The sequence below is a fragment of the Carettochelys insculpta genome, chromosome 16, assembly GCF_033958435.1.
Source record: "Carettochelys insculpta isolate YL-2023 chromosome 16, ASM3395843v1, whole genome shotgun sequence".
Taxonomy (NCBI): Eukaryota; Metazoa; Chordata; order Testudines; family Carettochelyidae; genus Carettochelys; species Carettochelys insculpta.
In genome coordinates this window covers 11462636-11486948 of record NC_134152.1, presented here as the reverse complement: position 1 = coordinate 11486948, position 24313 = coordinate 11462636, and the positions used below count along the sequence as shown (strand labels likewise).

Sequence of the window (24313 nt, the reverse complement as noted above, 5' to 3'; positions counted from 1 at the left end):
TAAAAAAATGAATTTCAATTCTCTTGGGAAAGATTTCCCTGAACAAAAGCAGATTACGAAGTCGAAGTCTGAGCCCACAAGTTTTCATTCTGACACCACTTTGTGCTCAATTCCAGAAAACAATTAAATGAATACTCAATAAAGGAAAGTGGCATTCAGCCATGCTGTGAGCTCAGTAACGCGCACAAGTTAAGCAGGGTTAGGTAATATTAATAATTACCTGGGACACTAAAAAAACAGAGTTTGCAAGAGTTTGTTTTGATAATTCAATTAGATGGCACTTTTCTTTTATAGGAGGAGGTGGGAGCTGATCCAGTGTTTCAGCATTATGCTAAGGAGTAAACCAATTGAATAATAACTACGAACGATTAATGAATACAAGCAACAAATCCAATTTCTACCCACTGTTCAGAAATATTCTGGTAGTTATGAGTATTTGTGAAAATATTCCTCCAACTATACCTTTTTTTGCAAAAAATTATCACCACAGGGACTATGTACATTGAAAGTACAATACAAATTATTCAACCCTTATTTGCCTATTTAAAGAGAACAGCATCAGGGAGCTCATATAATACCATTTATAACACCCTAGGATACATGCATTCTCTGCTTTATATAGTCCAAGGAAAACATTAGCAAATGACATATGGTTTATAGTTCATATGCAAACCTGCTTACCACATGCTAATTAGAAAAATCAGAAAAATGAGGAAAAATTTACAAATTATTTATGATCTGCCAAAAGAGGTTACATTATAATGAATGTTATTTGTCATGAACAATTGCAGGAAGTCTACTAGAAAGCCACTGTGCTGCTTAAAGTCTTCCAGATTAGATGTAAAAGCTGGTTTTGATGTTATATTCTCCTCCACTCCCCAAAAGGACAGAGGCATCTATCCTAGCATGCTTCCAATATGGATAATTTGTGATCTGGTTCCTGAATTTCTCAGATCATTAACTGGAGATGATATTCTCTCACTTCTTTTTCCTACAGTAATATGCAGCAGTGCTGAAGATGTTCCAATGGCCGTTTTAGGTTACCCCAAACAATGGTTGCAGGTTGCTGGAAAACTTAATTACACAATGGGAAAACACAAGGAATAAGAGTGAAATATAATTACTCTAAGTTCCCAATTTGATTTCAACTCATCAAAAACAAATAGTTAAAAAACAACCCATTTAAAGAAAACCATCAAGGCTAGGTAATTCCCAGCTGTGATTAAACACACTCAAAGTTGAGTAAACTTGAACTAAGATAGCTCAAGCACACTTACAAAAATAGTGAAATTAGCATTTAAAGCAACCTAATACCTCTATCCACATCAGATCAGTCACTTTACTGCCCAAGCACATTCAGACTCTTCAGCTCCAAACAAACAGTACTTTCAGTTCTCATTTATAACCAATCACGCTGCTGTGATCCAGTTCCACTTAAACGCACAACCCAAACTCTGACCTCAGATTTTCAGATATGCTTTCCATGGATACTTATCTGCTGGTAAAAGCTAGATTGGAATATTTGTACAGAAAAAGCCGTTCTAATTTTTTCCACCTTTAGACTGGAAAGATAGTATTGAGAGAGTCTGCATAAGAACTAAAAATGAGTTTGCTGTGGAGCCAGAAGGTGCATTTTCACTGCGCTGGGAAGTGTTAATTTAGGTTTAATAGTGGTTCTCAAAGCGTATAACTTCGGCCTGTTGTGATGTTTTAGCCAGCAATTCCCTAGACTTAGGCCAAATGTGCTTAAGTGATTTTCTTTTCAACCCTGTCACTGAATTAACAAACTTGTGGATGAGCAATTTCTCTATTTTTTTAAATGACCAATCCAATTAAATGTCTTTCCCCCCACAACAACTCAAATTAACTATAATAATAAAATAATTTATAGTAAATGAACATTATTTTACTATTATTATCTATGTATTTTCCCTTTTTCTACAGAATAACTACTATGAATATATAAACACAAGGAGATGCAATTAGCAAGTAATGGCACCGAGCCAAACCCTAACCTTTCGTTAAGTTAGAATAAGAGGAAACTGCATAGCAAATTTGGTGGTCCTAGCTCTTACCATTTAGGAGGAGTTCTTGAACAAATGATCTCACAGACAGATGAATGGACACATAGCCTAACTCTTAAATAAGTAGTAGATTTCACATTTCAGATGCAAGAATGTTTGAGTTATCAGGAATTCTTCATTATTAAACTACAGATTTTTTGGAGATCTTGTTCTGGGGTGAGTTTATCCTAACAAGATTTGTCTTCAAACTAGAGTAATTTCTATTTCAAATATTTAATCTTTTCCTTTTGTAAATTCCTGATAGACATCTAAGAACTCAGGCCTGTGGTGGGGCAGAATGACCACCCTATCACCTGGAAAGGGAAGAGCCCTTCTGGGAGCCATTTTGTATGAAGCCTGGCCCCTCCCAGTCACCTGACCAGAAGTCAGGAGGCAGGGCAAGGGCTATAAAAACCTGGGCTGAGGGCTCAGTTGGGACTGAGCCTCTGGAGAAATCAAATGATGGTTCTGTGCTCCCTGTCCAGGAGACTGAGGACTCAGTTGAGGCTGAGCCTGTAGCAGAGCCTGAGGATGGCTCTGGGGTACCAGTCTGGGAGGTTGCAGACTGGCTGAGGGAGGCCAAGGCCTGGATTGGGCCACCTGGGCTCCTACCAGTCCTGATAGCCTACAGATTCCTGTGGAACCTGCCTGCCAGAGAAGACCACCTGAGGGCTGACTAGACTACCTGCCTAAGCCTGCACCCTGAGCCAGTAGAATCAATAGGCTGTGTAGAACTGGACTTGGGCCACTCAGACACCCAACTGGACTTGAAGCCTGTAAGCCCTGAGATGCCAGATGGACTTTGGGTAGGTGCTGGGAGGGGGAGACCTGGAGTGGCCCAGGGGATAGAGAGGACTGCTAAAGGTCTGAGGGTCAGTGTGTTGTCTGAATTCCCTGCTGACCTATGCAGCAAGCTGTACTGCTGCAATCAGGGCCCCTGGGCTAGGAAGCAGTGGAGTGGGATGGCCTGCATCTGCCCTGCCATCCACCTGCTGGGTGGCATCTCCCCAACTCTGCCAGCACAGGCAAAGTGCCTGGGCCCATCGTGGAGCTGGGTGAACTGTGGGAACTGGGTTGGTAGCCCTGCCCTGGGCTGGGGTTCCTCTGAGTGAAGAGACAACCTGGATGTGGATGGCCCCACCCTGAGAGAGGGCTTGGGGCCTCCTAGGACCCTGACTGTCTGCTGCCTGCCCTGAGCTAGGGCCTGGGCTGCTGAGCTCTTGAGTGCTGCCCTGCCCTGAGCTGGGGTCTGGGATGCCTGAGACTGTTGTGTTGTCCCACTCTGCACCAGGACCTGGGCTAGCACTGCCTTGCTCCAGCACCTGGACTCCTTTGGAGGTGTGCCATCCTACCCCGAGCTAGGGCCAGGGGCCACCTAAAAACTGTAGTTGTTTCCTGCCCTGTCTTGTTCCAGGGCTTGGGTTCCTGTTGGATGTGTGCTACCCACCCTGAACTAGGGCCTGAGCCACCTCTGAACTATGGGTTTGTTGTCCCATCCTGAGCTAGCACTAGTGGCCTTCTAAGACTGTGGACCTGTTGTTGGCCAGACTTTGGGCGAGGTCCCAACTTGAGTTAATTTCCCCAGGCCCATCTGAGATAAGACCAGGCCCCAAAACTGCTGCCTCTCACCCACCTGGGCCAGGTGGGACCCCCCCCCACCCTCAAACTGTGGCCTGCGATGGCCACCCACTGATCCACAAGGGGAGGAGCCCTTTTGGGAGTCCAAATCCTGTCAAGGCCACACAGAGCAGTCCCAGATGGTAACTCTTGAGTTACCACTCACCCTGACCCTGGAGAGGTGCTTGCCATTGCTATATGGAAGCTGGCCACAGTGAATAGCTACCACTCTGTGGGGAACCAGGTTGGGGTGGGTAGATCATAGAATCACAGGGCTGGAAGGGACCTCAGGAGGTCATCTAGTCTAGCCCCCTGCTTCAAGCAGGATCAACCCCCACTAAGTCATCCCAGACAGGGCCTTGTCAAGTCAGGACTTAAAAACCTCCTAGGGATGGAGAATCCACCACCTCTCTAGGCAATGCATTCGAGTACTTCACCAGCTTCCTGGTGAAACAGCTTTTCCTTATATCCAACCTACAAGTCTCCCTTTGTAACTTCAGCCCATTGCTCCTTGTTCAGGAACTTGAAGGCTGTTATTAAATCACCCCTCAGTCTTCTCTTCTGTAAACTACATAAGCCCAAATCCCTCAGCCTTTCCTCATATGTCAGTGCTTGTAGCCAGACAGAGCCCCCCGTTTTGCTCTACTCCATCTTGCCTTCCCTAGGTGCTTCAGAGCATGAAAGGGTTAAAAAAGGAATAGCCCAACCCTGGAATACCCCAGAGCACAGATGGGCTTATCTTAGCCACAGCTTTTGAAGCTCCGGAGCAAAGCAAAGAACAATGGGCTAATTAACAGCTGGGCCTCAGATGGCCCTTGGCTAATTACCATTAGTTGATTTGCCCAAATGGTCCCAGACATGAGGAGGAAAAATCTCCGGCCCATTAAAACACAAATGCCCCTAATTGTCTCTACCTCACAGGTGTGAACTACACCCTTGAACTGTCTGTGAGAGCCAGCATCAGACAGTTTAATTCAATTAAACCAAGGAAGAAGCCTATGTGACCCAATGGGTATAAAGAGGGGTCCGGCAGACCCCCTTATTTGAGTTCCAATCATCTTTCCTGCCGGACAGGAGGGTGGGGGTCTCCCCAGGTCCCCGAGGACACTCGACTCCTGGAAAAAAAGGACAAAGGACTTCCTCCCAAGGGATTGAGGGAAATGGGCCAAGCCACATTTGTAATGCAGGGGTGAGGATAAGACCTGTTAGGTATTTTACTTTTTATTTGTTCTGTGTGTACTTAACAAGTGTAGATCTATGAACTAGAGTGCATGCTAGCGACTTGTAATCAAAGTATAAACCTGGTAACAAATGTAACCACAAGAGCTTAACTCGCTAGGTAACAAATAAAGCAACATTGTAACAGTAAGAATAACTTGTTAGGTAAATAAAGTAATTAAGTGGTAACCTGACTCCTCCTGTTACTGTGCTAACCCAAACACAAAAACAAAAGAACCTAGCTGCTTTTCAGCAGCTCTTAGCCTGGTCACTGGTGAGCTCTGCTCTGGCAGTTAATATCCCATTAATACAAGGGCATAGTGGCATCTCACCTGACCATCGGCTAACAGTGCTCCAGCCCCTTAATCATTTTTGTTGCCCTCTGCTGAACTGCTCCAGCACATCCACATCCTTTTTATATGGGGGAGCCCCCAAAACTGGACACAATATTCCACATGCGGCCTCACCAGTGCCAAATAGAGGGGAGTAACCACTTCTCTACATCTGCTTGCAATGCTACTCTACACTGTTAGCTTTCTTGGCTACAAGGGCACACTGTTTACTCATATCCAGCCTTTCATCCACCATGACCCTGTAGCCAGACAGTCTCCCCCTTACAAGCCAGCTTGCTCGCTGCCCCCCACCACCGAGGAGCACACGGGGCACGGAAATGGCTGCTGACAGCACAGTCTTTGATGCCCTCATTGAGGCCCAGACCCCTAGGTCCCTCGCCACTGTACTGCTGCTTAGTCAGTCTCGCAGCCTATAACAACGCTTGGGATTCTTCCGTCTCAAGTACAGGACTCTTTACTTCTCCTTGTTGAGCCAGATTTCTTTTGTCCCAATACTCCAATTTACTCAGGTCATTCTGGATCCTGTCTCTACCCTCCAATGTATCTGCCTCCCCAGCTTAGGGTCATCTGCAAACTTGCTGTGGGTGCAATCCAGTCCCTCATCTAAGTCATTAATAAAGATGTCAAACAATACTAGCCCCAGACCTGAGCCTTGGGGTACTCCCCTTGAAACCACCTGCCATCCAGATATTAAGCCATTGACCACTACCCATTGGGCCCAACCATTAAGCCAGCTTTCCATCCAGCTTATGGTCCATGGATCCATTCCATACTTCATCAACTTACAGGCAAGTTATAGGAGACTGACTTCAGCAAAGCTTTTGGTACAAGGTATATCACATCCACTGACTTCCCTATATCCACAGAGATTACCTCATCATAGACGTTAATCAAATTGGTCAGTCACGACTTACACTGGGTGAATCCATGTTGACTACTCTTGATCACTTCCCCTCTTCCAAGTTCTCCAAAAGGGCTTCCTTGAGAATCCCCTCCATTATTTTCCCAGGGACTGAGGTAAGGCTGACTAGTCTATAGTTTGCTGGACTGTCTTTCTTTACTTTTTTTAAAGATGGGCACTACATTTGCCTTTTTCCAGTCATCCAGGATCTCTCCCGATCTCCAGGAGTCTTCAAAGATAATGGCCAAAGGCTCAGCAATGACATCTACCACTCCTTCAGTACCCTTGAGTGCATTAAATCCAGACCCATGGATTTGTGTACATCTAGTTTTTCTAGGTAGCTCTTAATTCGTTCCTTCTCCGATGGCTGCCCTCCACCTTCCCATACTGCATTGTCTAGTACCGTAGAGTAGGAGCTGTCCTTGTCCATGCAGACTGAGGCAAGAAAAGAATTGCATACTTCAGCTTTTCTTACATCTGTCACTAGGTTACCTCTCTCATCCAGTAACAGCCCCACACCTTCTCTGATAACCCTCTTATTGTTAACATGCCTGTAGAATCCCTTCTTACCCTTCACATCCCTTGCCAATACAGTTCCAATTGTGCTTTTGCTTTCCTGATTACCTCTCCTGGCATTCTCCAGCTATATATTTGTGCTTCTTGTCAACTGTCCATGTTTCCATTTCTTATAGGCATCCTTTTTGAGTTTAAGCTGACCAAGGATTTCCCTGTTAAACCAACCTGGTTGCCTACCACATTTTCATTTCTTACTATGCAGCAGGTGGTTTGTTCCTGTGCCTTTAGTAAGACCTCTTTAAAGTACTGCCAGTTCTCTTGAACTCTTTTCCCTTCATCTTCGTTACCCAAGGGATCCTGCCCATCAGTTCTCTCAAGGAGTCGAAGCCTACTCTTTTGAAATCAAGGGTCTGTATATTATTGCTCCCACTTCTTCCTTTTTGTCAGGATCCTGAAATCTACCATCTCATGGTTGCTGCAGCCCAGGTTGCCACCCACTTCTATTTCTCCTACTAGCTCTTCCCTGTTTGAGCAGCAGGCCAAGTTGCGTATGACCCCATGGTCAGCTCTTTCAGCACTTGTATCAAAAAAATCATCTCCAGCATTGTCCAAAAGCCTCCTGGATAGTCTGTGTGCCACTGTATTGGTCTCTCAACAAATGTCTGGATGATTAATATCTCCCATGAGTACCAGGGCCTGTGATTTGGAAGCTTCTCCTAGTTGTCTGAAGAAGTCCTCATCCACCTCATGTCCCTGATCTGGCAATCTATAGCAGACATAAACTACAACATCACCTCTGTTACTTCTGCCTCTAAGCTTAACCCAAAGACACTCAACTGGTTTTTCTCCCTCCTTATACTGGAGCTCTGAGCATCATACTGCTGGGGCTGTTGTTGAGGTAAGGTGCACACAGCTCTTAGGCCCACCACAGGCAGTGGGCTACTGGGAAAGTGGGATCCTTGGTGGGGGCAGGGGGCAGCTGCACAAGAGGACAGGGTGAGAAGGCACAGCCCAGAAGAGACTGACACATGCTTACCAACTGAGACAGACTACGGGGTGGGGTGGGGTAGGGGGTACAGAGACTCGAGGGGAAGGTGGGGACCAGGAGGGGGATCAACACCCCCAGTGGGAGCTCGTGCTTGGGGATGCCACCATTCAGCCCTGGTCCATGCAGCCATATGCAGGCCAGCCACATGCCATCCAAGAGCCACTCAACAGCCATTATGCCTGGGCACGTTACCCCATCAAGTGCACTGTCAGCCATGCAAGGGCACCTCCCAACATGCCTTTATCAGGGTGGGCAATGGTCCCCAGACAGTGGGGGCATGCTGTGCCCTGCATGACCCTGCAGAGGTCTGGAACAGGACTGTCCTCATAGGGTGGACGGCTGTCCTGGATAGGACCAGCCTGTCACAATCCCCAAGGGGCAAGCCCATGGCAACAAAGCCTGGATTTGGGAGGCCTTCTGGGAGGGTGTCACCCATGGACCCCAATGATCCTCCCTGGCCAACCCTAAAGGCTCCTCCAGTCCCCTGCCTCACCTGTTCCCTGATGACCCTTTCTACCCCTCCCACTGCCCCACCAATAACAAGGGACATGAGGCATGTTGAAAGAAAAAACATAAAACCAACTTGGACCTCTGCAACCACAAGCACAATTATATACAGGTGGAACTATACACATCGTGGAGGCGGAAGCATGGGAGAAGGATGGGAGAATCTGAACTTGGAGGGGGAGGCATGGGATGGGGATGGTTGCCTTCACCCCTCCAAGAGGGTAGGCGGCCATGAGCCATGGTGTTGGGCCATGAGCCACAGCACCCATACCCCCTCCTGTCTGGGGACTACACTGGGGCTGAGATGGTGATGGAACCAGAAGGAGGCAGGGGTTTGGGACGGGACAGTGGGCTTGGGCTTGGGCTTGGTGGGCAGACTTGAAATCTCACATTTCAAGGGTTTTCTGTATTGCATTTAGGCCATTACCTTTTAATAAGGAAATACGTCTAAAATTTATAGAACTAGCCCCATGATTCTACCCTAGATTAATAGTATGGATCCTTGTAGGTCTCAATACATACTTCAAGTGAGCCACGTGTACTGAATCCTAGAGTCAATCCTTCAGCCACACAGAGTTGCAGTTATGGAATATAGAGCAGGGAACAACAACTGCAATGAAGCACACAATGCATCAGCTATTTCACTGATTAAACAATCAGGTTCCTCAGCAGAGATGGAGCGGAAAAAGAGCAGTTCCATAGCAAACCAAGAGTTTTATGGCAATCTGGCTCTTACCTACAGGAATGGATGAAATCTGAGAGTAGAGATCCAGCATGCGGTTGCCATCTACATCTACAAGGTAGTTCCCTCGACTCTCTTCATAATTGCAAAAGAAGTGCACAGCTTCTGCATTCTTACAGGAAAAAATAAACCAATAAATCTTGTTGGTGGCAGAATAGTCAATTTGATCTGGAGATGCACAAAGTAAATGGAGAAGACATACAGCAAAACCTTACAGAAGCATCTGTTGGTAAGCTACAAATATACACACTCTATTATATGGGAATTAAGTTTACTACTGAGTCTGTTAGAGGGATTTTTAATAAGAAGTGCAGTAGGGAAAAAAGAGGGAAGAGAATGAAATACAGTATTTCACAATTCCCCATCTAAGGCTCTCATGGCATTTTACAAACAGCAGTGAATTAAGAAGTCAGGGGAGCTGACGGAATTGCCAAGCCCCTGGGCAAGGTGGAGGGGCCCATTTCCATGCTCTCAGAAGGGGTGAGGCTGGGGGAAGCCAGCCCTTGGTGCTGTCCAGACTGTATCATGCTATTCTCCCCCACACAAGCCTTCAGCACCACCCAGACTGTGCAATGACCTGTCCCCAGCCTCCAGCAGCAATTTAAAGGGCTCTAGCCATTGATGCCACCAGAATAGCAGCAGCAGCAGCCAAGAGTGCTGGGAACTCTTCAATCACAGGGCCCCAGGGTAGCTGCTCCAGTTGCCACTCCCAGGCCCCCATCAGCGGCCTGAATGAAGTTAATGATTTTCCCAAGGCCAAATCCTGACTCAGTAGCAGAACACAGACTAAAACACAGTACTTCTGACTCAGCTCCTCTAATCGTTTGCACACATAAGCTGTATCTACACTAGTAAGTTCTTTTTTTTTTCAAAAGCTTTTTCAAAACAAAGGGGTCTTTCAAAAGATCCAGCAGAAGTCTGTACACAAAAAGTGTTCTTTGGAAAGTAAATGGAAAGAATGAGGCACTCCTTTTTGAAATTGATCTTCCTTTACCATTTCAGGAAGAGCGTCCCCTTGTAGATGCCCCGCCTCTTCCCCCCCCAGCTTTTTTCCCCAAAAGAGCAGTTCTCAGGGGGTCTGTCCTGCTCTTTTGAAAGAGTAGGGGCTGTGTGGATGCTCTCTTTTGAAAGAGCAGATCACTCTTCTGATCCACTTTTTTGCATGTGGACACTTTCTTTCGGAAGAGATCTTCTGGAAGGGCTTCTTTCGAAAGATCTCTGTAGTGTGGATGTGGTTGGAAGGGCCATGCATGTAGTTTGTGAAGAAAGGTGAACAACTGCAAGGGTGCAGTTTCTCCACATAAGCATTAAAAATTGTTCTTTTGGTCAAGGTAATATATAGCTAATATTGACATACAAGCTCAAAAATCACCATTCACTATGAAGCCCTAAAGAGGTATATAATAAATGACTGAGTGCATTTCATAAAACATTTCAGCAACATTTAAAAACTGTTATGGAGTTTTCTTTTATTGAATACAGTACAATAATTCAGCCATAAAATACTAGGCTAAGTCTACACTTACAAAAAACTTTGAAATGGCCAAGCTAATGGCCAAATCGAAGAATGATAATGAAGCAATGAAATGAATATTCAGTGCCTCATATGAAAGCGCCGCTGTTCACTTGCCCATGGCTCATCTACTCAGGGGGTCCTTTTCAAAAGGACCCCGCAAGCATCGAAATATCCTTATTCCTATCACATCCTATCATATCTTCCTATCATAAGAATAAGGGGATTTTGATGTTGGTGTAGTCCTTTTGAAAAGAACCCCCTGTGTACATGAGTCATGGAGGAGCGAACCGCAGCATTTTCGAAGTGCCGTGGCTGGTGGCATGCTCATGAGACGCTGAATATGCATTTCAGCACCTCATTAGCATTCTTTGCTTTGGCCATTAGCACGGCCATTTCGAAGCTTTTAGTAAGTGTAGACGTAGCCTTGGATTAGAGAGAAAACATTTCAGTAAAATTATAGCTATATCTGATTTTAAAACAGAAATGTTGAGAGACTGGCATCAAAAATAAACTTGATGAGTTACCTGAATTCCATTTAGTTGTTTCATTAACTCCTGAAAGGAAATAATAATAAGAGAATAATGAACATAGCTTCTAAACTTCAGCTAGACTGCTTTAATGATTTCTACTGAATATCCGACTCCTTCAGAGAGTGAAATACTGTCCATTTAATTAAAACCCTCTGACCACTTTCAGCTCTAAAGTATCAGTTTATATAACTCACACAACCAGTTCTGTGCTGCAGCTGGAGGACTAGGAGACAAGCAAGTATACTTTGCTCTTCTGCAGATGGCAAGTTTCATTAGACTCTAATACACAATACCAGCAACAGATGTTAGGAAAATAGGAGGTTAGACACAAGGGGCAAAATCTCCTGTCTGATCAGCCATTGTGAATCTTTATTCAGATACTCTGCCATTTCCCGAGCAGCACCTTTAGTCTCTGTCTCGCCACCCCTTTCATTTATAGGCCATGATGCAACTGTACCACTTGCACCACTAAAGCTACACTAGTAAAGTAGAATTTTACAGGTGAGATCATTCGTGCAGATCTGGGAGGAGTATTTAATCTTAAATTTACACATGCAGACAACCTGACATTTGCCTAACCCTTGTCTTAACAATTTTCATAATCTGATCTACGTGTGTGCACTTTTATTTTCCTGCAGCTAGGAACTGCATTCATTGGTGATCTTCAGTTTTGTTTCATCCACCTGAGTCTCTCATTCTGGGGGCCTAAAAAAACATTGGATTCAGTGTATTATGTAATGATATTTTCCTGTGATAAGAATAATCTTCAGCTCCTTGTTATTATATATCATCCATGGCACTGTGCACTCATCAATCAAAAAAGGGATGTTGGGTGGCTGGGGTGGTATTACAACCATGTCACCCTGTGAACTTACTCTGGACTTAGGCCCAGGAACTTCTGTCTTCATTAACGGTCCATCATAATCAAAGTCCACATCAATTTTAGCTGCTGTCTGACTGATCAACCTGTGCCCTGTAAGAAACAAAAGCAATGAAAAAACTAAATTACAAACTTCCCCCCAAAAAATATCCGATTCTTCACCTTTATAGAACTATCCAATAGCTGAAGACATCTATGTTGTATTCTGGGAAAAGAAATTTCAGGACCTTATTCTGATCAGCATTAACCCATTCCAAGTGAGATCACAATTGGGCCTCGCCAGCTCTGCATTAAACAAGAGGAGGCCCACTCTACTGTTTAGAGAAGGGAGAATGGGAATTGAGAATCCTAGATTCTGTTTCCAAATCAGTAGCAGACATCATGTGTTACATTGAGCAAGTCTATCCCTGGATTCCCATCTGTCAGTAATTCACACTTGCAGAAGTGCAGTGACCATCTGAAAATTCTGAAGAAGTCCTCAAATGAAAGGTGATAAGGTGGTATGCTTAGTAATATTTCTCAGGTTGTATACCTCAGAACAGAAAAATGGCTTTGTTAAACAAATGAATACAGCATGAGTAAGACAGCACGTGCTGCTGCTCAGAGAGCTGGGTCATACTGTGGTTATCTTTATTCTGATCTATGGCTATACTGCTGGTCGGTAGCCATGCATGTAATGGAGAAAGATAACAGACTTGACAACTCTAATGAAGCAAAGGCAGAAAACTACTATGCTTCATCAGTGATAGCCTGCTCCAGTTTTGTAAAAGAACTTCAAAATACAGGGTTATATGTGGTTTTGTAGGACACAGAAAACAGGTTTTTCTGTTGTCTGCACTAAAACTGTAAGAGTTAATACTCAAGAGTAAAACAGTTCACAAGATACAAACAAAGTGGTGATACAATCTAAGTAAAATCGGAGGTATTCACACATGATCAAAAAGCTAGGAAAATCTTGTACAATCGTATCGTTTTTAAACTTACTATGCATTCAAGGAAATATATTGATGTTAAATAGTAACAGGGAGGTAGCCGTGTTAGTCTGTATTCTACTAAAACAAAAAAGCAGTCATGTAGCACTTTAAGAACTGACAATTCATTAGGTGATGAGATTTCGTGGAACAGACCCACTTCTTCAGATCTATAGCCTTACCAGAACAGACTCAATATATAAAGCACAGTGATCCAAAAATTAAAACAAAAAGCAGTCAAGTAGCACTTTAAAAACTAGCAAAATAGTTTATCAGGTGAGCTTTCGTGGGACAGACACACTTCTTCAGACCATATCCAGACCAGAACAGACTCAATATTTAAGACACAGAGAACCAAAAACAGTAAGCAAGGAGGACAAATCAGAGAAAGATAATCAAGGTGAGCAAATCAGAGAGTGGAGGGGTGGGGGGGAAGATCAAGAATTAGATTGAGTTAAGTATGCAGACGAGCCCCTATAGTGAGTCAGAAAGTTCACGTCCCGATTTAAACCATGTGTTAATGTTCCGAATTTGAATATAAATGTCAGTTCGTCCGCTTCTCTTTCTACAAAGGAGCGATATTTGGTAACGTTCTTGTAGTTTTGGTCTGTGTCATAAAGACGTCAGGTCAGCCATAAATACATTAGCATTGTGTGGGGCCATGCGGGTGCTCATAGCAGTTCCACTAATCAGGAGGTATAAATTGTCCCCAAAATGGAAATGATTGTGTGCGAGAACAAAGTAACAGAGGTCAGACACCAGATTGGCTGTGGTGGCATCAGGGATGGTGTTCCTGATTGCTTGTAATCCTTCTTTATGTGGAATATTAGTGTACAGAGCCTCTACATCCATTGTGGCAAGGATGGCGTTATCAGGAACTTTTCCGATGCTTTGTAATTTCCTCAGGAAGTCGGTGGTATCTCGGGCACCTGCATGGCCCCACAATATGCTAATATATTTATGGCTGACCTGGAACAATGATTCCTCAGCTCTCGTCCCCTATTATCACTCCTCTACTTAAGATACATTGATGACATCTTCATGATTTGGACCCATGGTACAGAGGCTCTAGAAGAATTCCACAGAGACTTTAACAATCTACACGCCACCATCAACTTATGCCTCGATTACAACACGCAAGAGATACATTTCCTGGACACTACAGTACTAATCAAGGATGGCCTGATCAGTACCACACTGTACCGAAAACCTACTGATCGCTATACTTATCTACACCCTTCTAGCTTCCATCCTGCACACGTGACTAGATCCATTGTTTACAGTCAAGCTCTTAGGTATAATCGCATTTGCTCTGATCCAACCGACAGAGACCAAAAACTACAAGACTTTACCAAATATTCATAAACCTGAATTACCCACCAGGAGAAGTAAAAAAACAAATCGACAGGGCCAGACGCATACCCAGAAACCAGCTACTCCAAGATCAGCCCAAAAAAGCCAAGAACAGAATACCACTGGTCATCACTTACAGCCCCCAACTCAGACCACTGCAACGAATTATTAAAGACCTACAACCTATTCTTAATCAGGATGCTACACTCCAGAATGCCCTGGGTGACATGCCTGTTCTCTCCTACAGACAACCTTCCAACCTCATGAGGATCCTTACTAACAGCCGCAGTCTATACCCCAGAACACCAGTCCTGGAACCTTTCCCTGCAACAAAGCCCGGTGCCAGCTTTGTCCACATATCTTCTCTGGAAATACCATCACTGGACCTAACCAGGTTACTCACAGAATCACGGGCACTTTCTCATGCTCCTCTACTAACATCATATATGCCATCATGTGTCAACAATGCCCAGATGCTTTGTATATTGGACAGACTTCTAACTCCCTTAGACAAAGGGTCAACGGGCACAAAACAGACATTAAAACACTCCAGATCCACAAACCAGTTAGTCAACATTTTAATGGAATGGGCCATTCTGTCAATGACCTCAAGGTATGTGTGTTACTGAAAAGAAATTATCACTCCTTTGTAGAAAGAGAAGCGGACGAATTGACATTTATATTCAAATTCAGAATATTAACACATGGTTTAAATCGGGACGTGAACTTTCTGAGTCACTACAGGGGCTCGTCTGCATACTTAACTCAATCTAATTCTTGATCTTCCCCCCCACCCCTCCACTCTCTGATTTGCTCACCTTGATTATCTTTCTCTGATTTGTCCTCCTTGCTTACCGTTTTTGGTTCTCTGTGTCTTAAATATTGAGTCTGTTCTGGTCTGGATATGGTCAGAAGAAGTGGGTCTGTCCCACAAAAGCTCACCTAATAAACTATTTTGCTACTTTTTAAAGTGCTACTTGACTGCTTTTTGTTTTGATAGTGTATAGACTAGCACGGCTTACTCTCTGTTACTATGATCCAAAAATTGTTATCAAGATTGACAACTCAGAGAAACTGGTATCGATGTTCGCAAATCAGATAGAAGAGCAGAGAGGAGGGGTGTGGGGTGGGGAAGTAAGTGTTAGGTCAAACATCAAAGTATGTAAAAGAGCCCTTATAAAGGGTCAAGTAATTGCTGCCCCTGTTCAAACCACGTTAATGTGTCAAATTTGAATATGAATGTTAGTTCCGAACATTCTCTCTGTAGATGGTTGTTAAAGTCTCTTTTCTGTAGAATACAAACTCTCAGATCTTTAACAGAATGTCCCACTCCATTAAAGTACTGGCTGACCCATTTGTGTATCTGGAGATTTTTGATGTCTGCTCTATGTCCATTCATTCTTTGGTGAAGAGCGTTTGCAGTTTGCCCAATATACAAAGTGTGTGGGCATTGTTGGCACATGACGGCATACACGACAATAGTTGAGGAACAGAAGAACGTGCCCATGATTCTGTAATTAACATGGGTAGGTCCAGTGATGGTATCTCCAGAATAGATATGTGGACAAAGTTGGCAATGGGGCTTGTTACAAGGAAAAGTTTCAGGATTAGTATTATTGTGATATAGCCTGAGACTCCTCATAAGATTAGAAGGCTGTCTATAGGAAAGAACAGGCCTGTCACCTAGGGCCTTCTGGAGTGTGGCATCATGATTTAGGATAGGTTGTAGGTTTTTATTGATGCATGGCAGTGGTTTGAGTTGGAGGCTGTAGATAATAATGAACACTGTTCTGTTATTGGCTTTTTTGTACCTATCTTGGAGTAGTTGGCTTCTGGGTATTTGTCTGGCCTTGTAAATTTGTTTTTTGGGGCTTTTTTTTTTTTTTTTTTTTTTTTACTTCTCCCTGTAGGTAATTTAAGGTTTATGAATGTTTGGTAGCGATCTTGCAGTTTTCAGTTTCTGTCAGTAGGATCAGAGTAGATGAGATTGTACCTCAGGGTTTGACTGTAAATGACTGATCGTGTGGAGGGGTAATAGGGGACGAGAGCTGAGGAATCATTGTTTCAAGTCAGCCATAAACATATTAGATATAATGTGTCAATGGAGTGTCTGGTCAATCATCCACATTAATTTCCTGTGTATACTGATATGAACACCAAGTATGCAATAGACTGTAAGTACAAACCAAATGCTCTAAGCAGAGTAAACTTTCCAAAGCACATAGTGCTAACAGTTAGCAGCACTATAAGCATGCTTTACATCTGCGATGCTCTGTATGACTACTAATCAATCAGTCCTTAGCAACAGCTTATCCTCCTCTTACACATATCAGTTTACAGATTATTTTTAGACCATATCCCTAAAATCATCCCATCAATTTGCAGGATATATTCCAAAATGTTTAATAAATACAAACTTCCTTAAAAATAGCTAATCATATTTACATATACACACTGGGCTTTACCCAATAATAAAGTCAACTGTCACAAATACTGCCAATTACTTCACTGAATGTCTGATGTAAAGCATTAAATGCTTATTAAAAATGAGTATAAAATGCTTCAGTGTTACATTTTTCCAGATTATAATTTGATTAGTCACATTAAAAATTTCACTTTATTCATTTACCATGATATCTCCTCTGTCTCTCTTCAGAGCAGGGTACCAGAAGTCAAAACACAAATGGATGAAAGTACCAAAGTAGGAACCTGAGAGCCAGGCACAGAGCTTGATTAGCTTCCCCTCATAACCAGAGTCTTTCCATTATATTTACTAGAAGGTGGATTAGCCCCATAGTTTGCATATGATTTTCATTATTACATAATTATCTTATTACCTGAAGATTTCCAAGGTGTTTACACAGGTGAGCACCACATTATACACACAGGAAAATCAAAGTACAGTGAGATTAAGCAATCACTATAGGAGGACCATCTGTGCTCAGGTCAACAGGTGAGAGGTCATTTTAGGGAATGCATTTCTGGTTGTCTGGTAGGGATGATGTGAGTGTCAGGAGGTGGTTCCAGCAATCAAGATCGGAGATGATCAGGGCACACGCAATTGTTGTAGCTGCCACATCTTAACAAGCAAGCACTGAAGGAAACAACAAGCTTTGAAGGGCATGGCCTGGAAATATGGGGAGAAGAGATGAGGATGAAGACAGATCCCAAGTGATAAGTCTTGGCAAAAGGGAGGCTGCTTCCGTAGCCACCAGAACATAGAGAAATAATGTGGGCTGACAGGCTGCATGCTGTTGCCTGTCCCCATGCTCAGGAAGGAATAACAACATGGCAAATCTGTTTAGATCCCTCCTTTTGGGGCACTGTTTTATACCTTAAACACAAGAGTCACAAAGTAACACTACAACAAAGGCCTCTCCATGAGCAGTAAGTTGTAGAAGCATTGAACCTTTCCCTTAGCATCTCCTTCCCACAGGAGCCCACTTCTTTCCGGCAGCTCCCCTCTTTGTCTGAGCTCTTCTAGTCCTGAATCACTTGAGCTCTCATAGCATTGGGAGCTTTGCTGGCAGGGCAGCAGCCCCATTTCTGGTGCCCCAATTCATGGGGCAGCCATGAACCACAGCTGCACACTCACAGCTCCCCCAGCAGGATGGTAGCCCCCATAGGGCAGATGTCGCTTGACTCCCAGGCAGCGTGACCATCTGTCCCATTTTGGCCAGGGCGGCATCATCCCCCATATCCCAGCCGGGAGAAGTCAGACAGCAGCTGCGCTGCCGCGAGAGTCTGGCTCCCAGCTCTTCCTAGCCAGGGGAAGTTGGGTGGCTAATAAAATAGTGGACTACAGGGCAATTAGCTTTTTTAGCAAAATATATTGGAATGCCAGGATAGCGCCTGAAATACGGGGGTGTCCTGCCCAAACTGGGATGGATGGTCACCCTGCATACTTGGCTGGGGGAGATGTGGTCACCCTACTGTATATACCCAGGGATCCCACAATAGAGTCCCTGTTGTTATAACTGACAATAGGACCAATTCTCCTCTCACATGAATGTACACCAGGAGTTACTTCACTGAAGACACTAGAGACTCCAGCATAGTGGGCAGAGACTGATGGCTGGAACATGCAAGTGAGAATGAAGATCACTCCGATCTAGGCCCCTGGTTGTTCAGTATTACTAGAGGAACCTCCCTTACATCTATAAAACAAAGAGCGATCTCCAAAAGTGCAGGGCTGGGGAAGGAAGAAGGGGGGCAAACATTAATACAGACAAAGGAAAAGGACTGACAGTAAGGAACCTTTAGGGCTTTTCATTTCATAATCGATCCATAGTATCTGAGAGCCCTGCAGTCTTTCATGGGCTTATCCCCACACCATTCCTGCAAAGCAGGGAAGTGCCATTATCCCTGATTTATGGATGGGGGAATGAAAGCACAAAGAAAGTGACCTGCCCAAGGCAGACTGTGGCTGAGCAGCAAAATGGACCAAGGTCTCTCAAGTCCCAGGCTAGTGCCCTATCATGGGATCAGCCCGTCTCTCTACCACTGCCTCCCTAAACACAAAAAGGAAGCTTATAAGAAGTGGAAACTTGGACATATGACTAAGGCATACAAATATATTGCTCAAGAATGCATGGGAGTAATCAGGAAGGCAAAAGCACAACCGGAATTGCAGGTAGCATTGAATGTGAAGGGTAACAAGAAAGGTTTCTACAGGCATGTGATCAGGGAGGGTGTGAACCGTTTCTGGATAAGGGAGGTAAGCTAGTGACAGATGATGTGGGAAAAGCTGAAGTTCTCTCTCTCTCTCTCTCTTTCTGACCTCTGTCTTCACGGACAAGGTCAACTCCCAGACCACTGTAATATGTGAAGGAGCTGGGCAGCCCTTGGTGGGGAAAGAACAGGTTAAGGGCTACTCAGAAAAGTTAGACATAAATAAATCCATGGGTCCAGATTTAATGCCTCCAAGGGTACTGTCGCAGTGGGTAAATGTCATTGCAGAGCCTTTGACCACTATCTTTGAAAGCTGTGGAGACTGGGAGAGGTCTCAGATGATTGGAAAAAGTCAAATATAGTGCACATCTTTTAAAAATCCAGGGAACTATAGACCAGTCAGTCTTACCTCAGTCCCTGGAAAAATCATGGTGGGGATCCTCGAGGAATCCATTTTGAAGCACTTGGAAGAGAGGAAAGTGATCAGATACAGTTAACATGGACTGACGAAGGGCAAGTCATCCCTCACTAATCTGATTAACTCCTGTCATCAAGTAACAATCTGTGGGCATTGGGAACTCAACGGATGTGATATACCTTGACTTTAGCAAAGCTTTTGAAATAGTCTCCTGCAATATTCTTGCCTGCAATTAAGGAAGTATGGATTGAAATGCACTGTAAGGTGGAGAAAAAGCTGGCGAGATTGTCAGGCCAAACAGGTAGTGATCAATGGCTTGATGTCTGATTGGCATTTGGTTTCAAGTGGACTGCCCCAAGGATCAGTTCTAGGGCTGGTATCGTTCAACATCTTTATTAATGACCCGGATGAGTAGATGGATTGCGCCCTCAGCAAATTTGCAGATGACGCTAAGATAGAGGGAGAGGTAGATATGCTGGAGGGTAGGGATGGGGTCCACAGTGACCTAGCGCAGGGGTCTGCTACCTGTGGCTCCAGAGCTGCATGAGGCTCTTTAAAGAGTCACTTGCAGCTCTGGATGCTGACGCTGCTGAGTCCTCTTTTGACTCTCTCCCCAGCCTGCCACTGCTGAAGTAATGGAACTAAATTTAATTAGTTTAACAATGGACAGATCTGCGGGAGGGATTTGGGCATTAAAACATTTAAATTTAGCTCCATTATTTCAGTGCAGCAGGGCAGGGAGCTGCCCACACTGCAGGTGGGGGAAGTAAGCAGGAAAGCTGAAGGAGGGATGGCCTAGTCTGCCCCTGCCAGAGCCACGCAGCCATGCAGAGGAGGAAGCGGCAGGGAGGCCTCCTGGGAGATGAGCACAGCTACTGTTCCTGCGGAGCCAGCCCCTTCTGGGCAGTGTGGCACCCTCCAGCTCCTCCTCACTCTGTGGGCACAGCCCCTTCCCCTGTTTCCACTGGCAGCCACCAGAGCCTGGAGCTGCATCCCATGGTGCAATTGCAACTTCCTCAGGACCCAGCCCAGGTCTCTGCCTAACCCTGGGACCCAGTGAATCCAGCACTGATGCTGCTGGGTGGGGACTGACTGGGAAAGTTGCAGGCACTTTCTGCCCTGAGACGTTGTGGGTGGGGGGGCAGGCAGGGAGACATAGAAATCCAGTGTGTTGGGGGAGGGGGTTGGGGGAGAGCAGCAGGTGACAAGTAAGAACCAGGTTCAGTGGGCAGGTTGGGGCAGGGTGCACAGCTGGAGGAGCTTGTTGGCTGAGGCAAGTTAATCCTGGGGATGGGGTGGACGGATTTGGGGGCTGAGGTGGGTAAAGCCTGGGGCTGGAAAGGTGGGTTTATGGGCCAAGGGAACAGGTAGAGCCTGGGAACTGAGGAGGGGAGGGTTGAAGAGAACATTGCTTCCTTCTGTTTAAGAGCCTATCCCCTATTCCTTGTCTTCATTTGCTCTCCAACACAGGGGCAAAAGTAACTAACTTTCTAATTGGTACAAATCATTGTGTGTGCACTGTTCTAAAAAGAGGGGTTACAAAAGGTACTGCTTGATGTTATTTACTAAGGACTATCTCATATTCACATGCTCTGCAGCTCTTGAAGTACTGATATTTGTAAGTGAATTTGGACCTACGAGGAGAGGCTGAGAGATCTGGGATTATTTAGTTTGCAGAAGAGGAGAGTGAGGCAGGATTTGACAGCAGCCTTCAACTTCCTGAAGGGGGGTTCTAAAGAGGACGGAGAGAGGGTGTCTTCAGTAGTTATAGATAGCAGAACAAGGAGCAATGATCTCAAGTTACAGTGGGGGAGGTCTAGGTTGGATATTAGGAAAAACTATATCACTAGGAAGATGGTGAAGCACTGGAATGTGTTACCTGAAGAGGTTGTGGAATCTCCATCCCTAGAGGTTTTTAAGTCCTAGCTTGAAAAGTCCTGCCTGGGATGATTTAGTTAGGGTTGATCCTGCTTTAGGCAGGGGGCTGGACTTGATGACCTCCTGAGGTCTCTTCCAGCCCTAGGATTCTATGATTAACGCTTATTCAGTGAATGAAAATGTGAGTGTATGTATATGGCAGAAGAAGGCAGCACTTATATCACAGTGAGTGTATAAATCTGAGAGCACAGCAACAGCTCTGCCAGTGCTAGCATGAAGCGGAACAAGTATTTAGACCGGAAGTGACCAATTCTGATCTATTTACAAATGTTGGACTCATGATCCGAGGCATGAGGTTTAGGGCAAAGAACCAGTTAAACCAGCCTGGTTAACATGAAAGGGCATTACAATCTTTAGTAAAAATGCAGGATGTGGACACAAGTGCACCATATCCCTTCAGGACACCAAATAAAGGGCGGGTTGAGATGTCAAGGTCTTCAATGCTGACACCTTCCTGGCCGATGTAATGACAGTCAGGAATGCCATCTTATAGGACAGGTATGCCAACGAGCACATGGCCAAAGCTCAAAGGGATGCCTCATCAACTGTGGCAATACCAGATGGACATCCCAGGGAGGCACTGGATCTCTTACTGAGGGCAGGGAGGAACCACCTATCCAGACCCTTCAGGAATCAAACCACCATTGGGTCCCCAAACAGGGACTGGAAGTCTGAGATGGCCCTAAGGTGAACCTGGAGGAATGACACTTCAAGACCCACTTGTTTTAAAGCAGAGCAGATAATCCAAAAAAGGGGGGACAGACATCTCCAGAGGGAAACCTTTTTAATGGTACAAGACAAGGAAAACCGTCTCCGTTTGGCCATATAAGTCAATCTGGTGGATGGCTTACTACTGCCTAATTATACTTTCTGCACCCATGCTGAACACTGGAGCTCCAAGAAATTCAGCTACAGAGTATCCATGCCATGAGGTGCAGGGGGTCTAGGTCTGGGTGCCTTATCTGGCTGCGCTTCTGCATCAGGAAAGTGGGCCAAAGGCCCACCTAACATGCTTGGACCAAGCCCAAGGCTCTGAGGATTACATCTGCCCTGTCTTGGCAGATCTTGGATAGGAACCTGGTAATCAGAGGGAATGGGGTAAATACACACAGGAGCTGCCATGACATTGTGGAACAGGAGCAGCAAACAGGGAGTTTGCCTGGGAAAGCATCCTAGAGGAGCACAGGTGAGTGTGGCATTTGGGGGGCTGCGCTGTGAGCTGATGGGTTGAATTTCTGTCTGTGGTGTCTGTGCATTTGTTTAATTTTGCAGTGAGGGGCAGTTTGCATAGCAGCCTGTGTGCCTGAGCATCTGTTTTGCAGAGAGGGGCATGTAGTAAGTACAGGCCCAATATGAGGCCTTAGGCCTGAACCAAAGTAATGGTCAAAACTTTGCTAACAAAAAGCAAAGTGCAGCTGTGAGCTAAAGGAATGCATTGCTCACAGAAGTTGGCAAGAAGAGGGTTGATGTTGCACAAACATATCTACCTAGCATATTGAAATAGGAATATGGTACCAGAACACCCGACCCTGGAACATTCCACAGATAAGGAAGGACAGGCCAACCCATCCCAATGACAGGGGCAGAAGGGTAATATGATGGATAGAGTTGTTTTGTTCAAACCAACATGTACAAGGTGAGAGGCAGCACCTGACTACGTAGAAGGGTTGTACCTCAATACGTCAGGAGTGATGTGTGAATTGTTTGTACCTGTGTATAAGAATGTACCCCGGGGTGTGGTCTGGGCCTGGCCGAGGGGGCAGTGGAAAGTCCCACCACTGACTGAGCCGAGTCCATTGACCGTGGGTGCATATTTGTAGTATGCCCTGACTTAGACTGAGAAGTCCACAGGGAACTACTATTGTGTCCAATACGGCAATAAACCTGGCTGATGTGCCTTCGCACCTTACTAGAATCTGTGGTCATTGGGGGTTCTCTTCGGGTCTGCTGTGCCAGCTATCTGCAGAGCTGGGGCAGCACACAGAGGGAACACACGCATGCAGCCGAGAGATACCAGCACTGGAGAGAACAGAGCACCATGCTGGTGGCATCTGACAACAGGGCAGTTGGAAAGCGTGTTTGGCAAGTTTGCAAGGTGTGAATTGGGAGAGTTTACTTCCAGGTGGGCCTTCAAGGGCTGATTAGATTGGAGGCAAAAGCTTTGAGCTGGGCCTAACCAGCTAGCAGCTCTATGAGAAGGCAGCCCCAGCGAACCCTGTGAGCAGAGAACAGGAGCAGCTAACGGAGTTTGACTGGGAGTTGGCCTTCGGGAGGAGCCCCACACCTGTTTTCACCTTTCTTATACGGTGTTTGTCTTGTGCCCTTCAAGGCAGCAATAGAAACAAATAAGGGATCTCTGTAAAAGGAAAAAATGGAGAGTGACATGGCTGGTGAGAGGTCTGCTGTTGTGACCTGCATGTCATGTGCCATGTTTGTCTTCCTCCTGAACGACAGGAAGGATTTTCTATGTACCAAGTGCAAGCTGGTAGCCATTTTAGAAGAGAAGGTTAAAGGAATTGAGGCACAAATATCAACCCTCACGTCCATCAGAGAGGGTGAAGACTTTCTGGATAGAAGGCAACAGATCATACTGCAGGAACAGCAGGCTACCCAAAACAAGGAGGAGAACTGGAAGCACGTTACCTCCAGGAGGAGAAAACCAGTTCAAGTCTCTCCAATTCCAGTGGAGTTAAGTAACTGCTTTCAGCCTCTCTCCACAGGTGATACGGCGGAGATAGCTGGGGCTGATACAATCCCTGGGAGGTATCTGAAAGAGTCCCCATGGCTGAGTAGGCATGGGATAAGCAGTCCTAGGGATAGGAGTTCTATGACCACCATCCCGAAGAGAAAAAGATGAGTGGTGGTGGTCGGGGACTCCCTCTGAAGAGGGACAGAGTCATCCATCTGCCTCCCAGACCTAGATTCCCGGCAAGTTTGCCACTTGCCTGGAGCTAGAATTTGGGATATTACACAGTCTCTGCCAAAAATTCTTAAACCTGTAGACTATCACCCCTTCCTACTTCTCCATGTAGGAACCAATGATACAGCCAAGAATAACTTTGATGAGATCA

At 45.2% G+C, this 24313-nt stretch overlaps 1 protein-coding gene across 6 annotated transcripts in view; it reads right to left on the bottom strand.

The window, feature by feature from the left end:
• The window catches only part of ABAT (4-aminobutyrate aminotransferase), a 185382-nt gene that overhangs the window by 81836 nt on the left and 79233 nt on the right, over positions 1-24313 (bottom strand). For all 6 annotated transcript variants that reach the window (XM_075010288.1, XM_075010289.1, XM_075010287.1 and 3 more), the window contains exons 3-5: positions 11887-11984; positions 11006-11035; positions 8960-9077 (exon numbers count right to left, since the gene is read on the bottom strand). In XM_075010288.1, the coding sequence (XP_074866389.1) occupies positions 8960-9077; positions 11006-11035; positions 11887-11984 (246 nt within the window). The remainder of the gene's footprint in view (positions 1-8959; positions 9078-11005; positions 11036-11886; positions 11985-24313) is intronic.